Source organism: Merops nubicus, unplaced genomic scaffold (assembly GCF_000691845.1).
Source record: "Merops nubicus isolate BGI_N331 unplaced genomic scaffold, ASM69184v1 scaffold31749, whole genome shotgun sequence".
NCBI lineage: Eukaryota > Metazoa > Chordata > Aves > Coraciiformes > Meropidae > Merops > Merops nubicus.
In genome coordinates this window covers 1,148-1,938 of record NW_008633539.1, presented here as the reverse complement: position 1 = coordinate 1,938, position 791 = coordinate 1,148, and the positions used below count along the sequence as shown (strand labels likewise).

The 791-nt window shown below is 55.1% G+C and overlaps 1 protein-coding gene across 1 annotated transcript; it reads left to right on the top strand.

The window, feature by feature from the left end:
• Nucleotides 1-605: 605 nt before the first annotated feature.
• Nucleotides 606-791, top strand: LOC103780606 (feather keratin Cos1-1/Cos1-3/Cos2-1-like; the record flags this gene model as incomplete). Its single annotated transcript, XM_008948295.1, has 1 exon — nt 606-791. A coding segment is annotated over one exon (186 nt), but the record flags the coding sequence as incomplete, so codon positions are not given.

The window sequence follows — 791 nt, the reverse complement described above, 5'->3', positions numbered from 1 at the left end:
TCAAGCATGCAGGAGGGACTGAGACCATCATTAACAAGGCAATTGTTCCTGACCCCAGGATGACCCAACATGTATCATTAGCTGAGGTGTCTTACATTTCTGAAGAGCCTGTTAGAAAATAATTAACGGTGCGAGGGCTGCCCCTGGGCCTGGGGCAGGGCAGGACCAGTATAAAAGCCAGTGCAGTTCCTTGGCACCTCATCCAATTCACTCTTGCTCTTCTCATTGAGAACCAGGTGAGTTCCAAGTCCTTTCTCCTACTACTCCTACAGGAGGAAGCCATGTCTCATTGGACATGTCAAATAAGCCCTGCCATGTCCTGTGCTGGGGCTGGGTGCTGCCTGTTGTGGGAGTGAAAGAGGGAAAAGTTCTAGTATGTAGAGGTGCTGGGGCTGTTCTGAGGGGGATCTTGGGCTTTTGGATAGGAAAGAGCTTTCTGGGGTATGGCTCTTTTCGCTCAGTGACTAGGGGACAGGTAAGGAGTTTTGTGGGCCTTCCTGCACTGTCTCCAGCTCCCCACACAGCATATTAGTCGTCTCCCCCATGGTGGCTGGAGAGGCTGCTCCTCAACCAATTCTTGTGACCCTTCCTGTGCTCTCTCTCAGGTGCTGCTCCAGGCTCAAGACATGTCCTGCTGCTACCCGTGCCAGCCCTGTGGTCCCTGTGGCCCAACCCCACTGGCCAACAGCTGCAACGAGCCCTGTGTGCGGCAGTGCCAGGACTCCCGGGTGGTGATCCAGCCGTCTCCCGTGGTGGTCACCCTGCCAGGACCCATCATCAGCTCCTTCCCC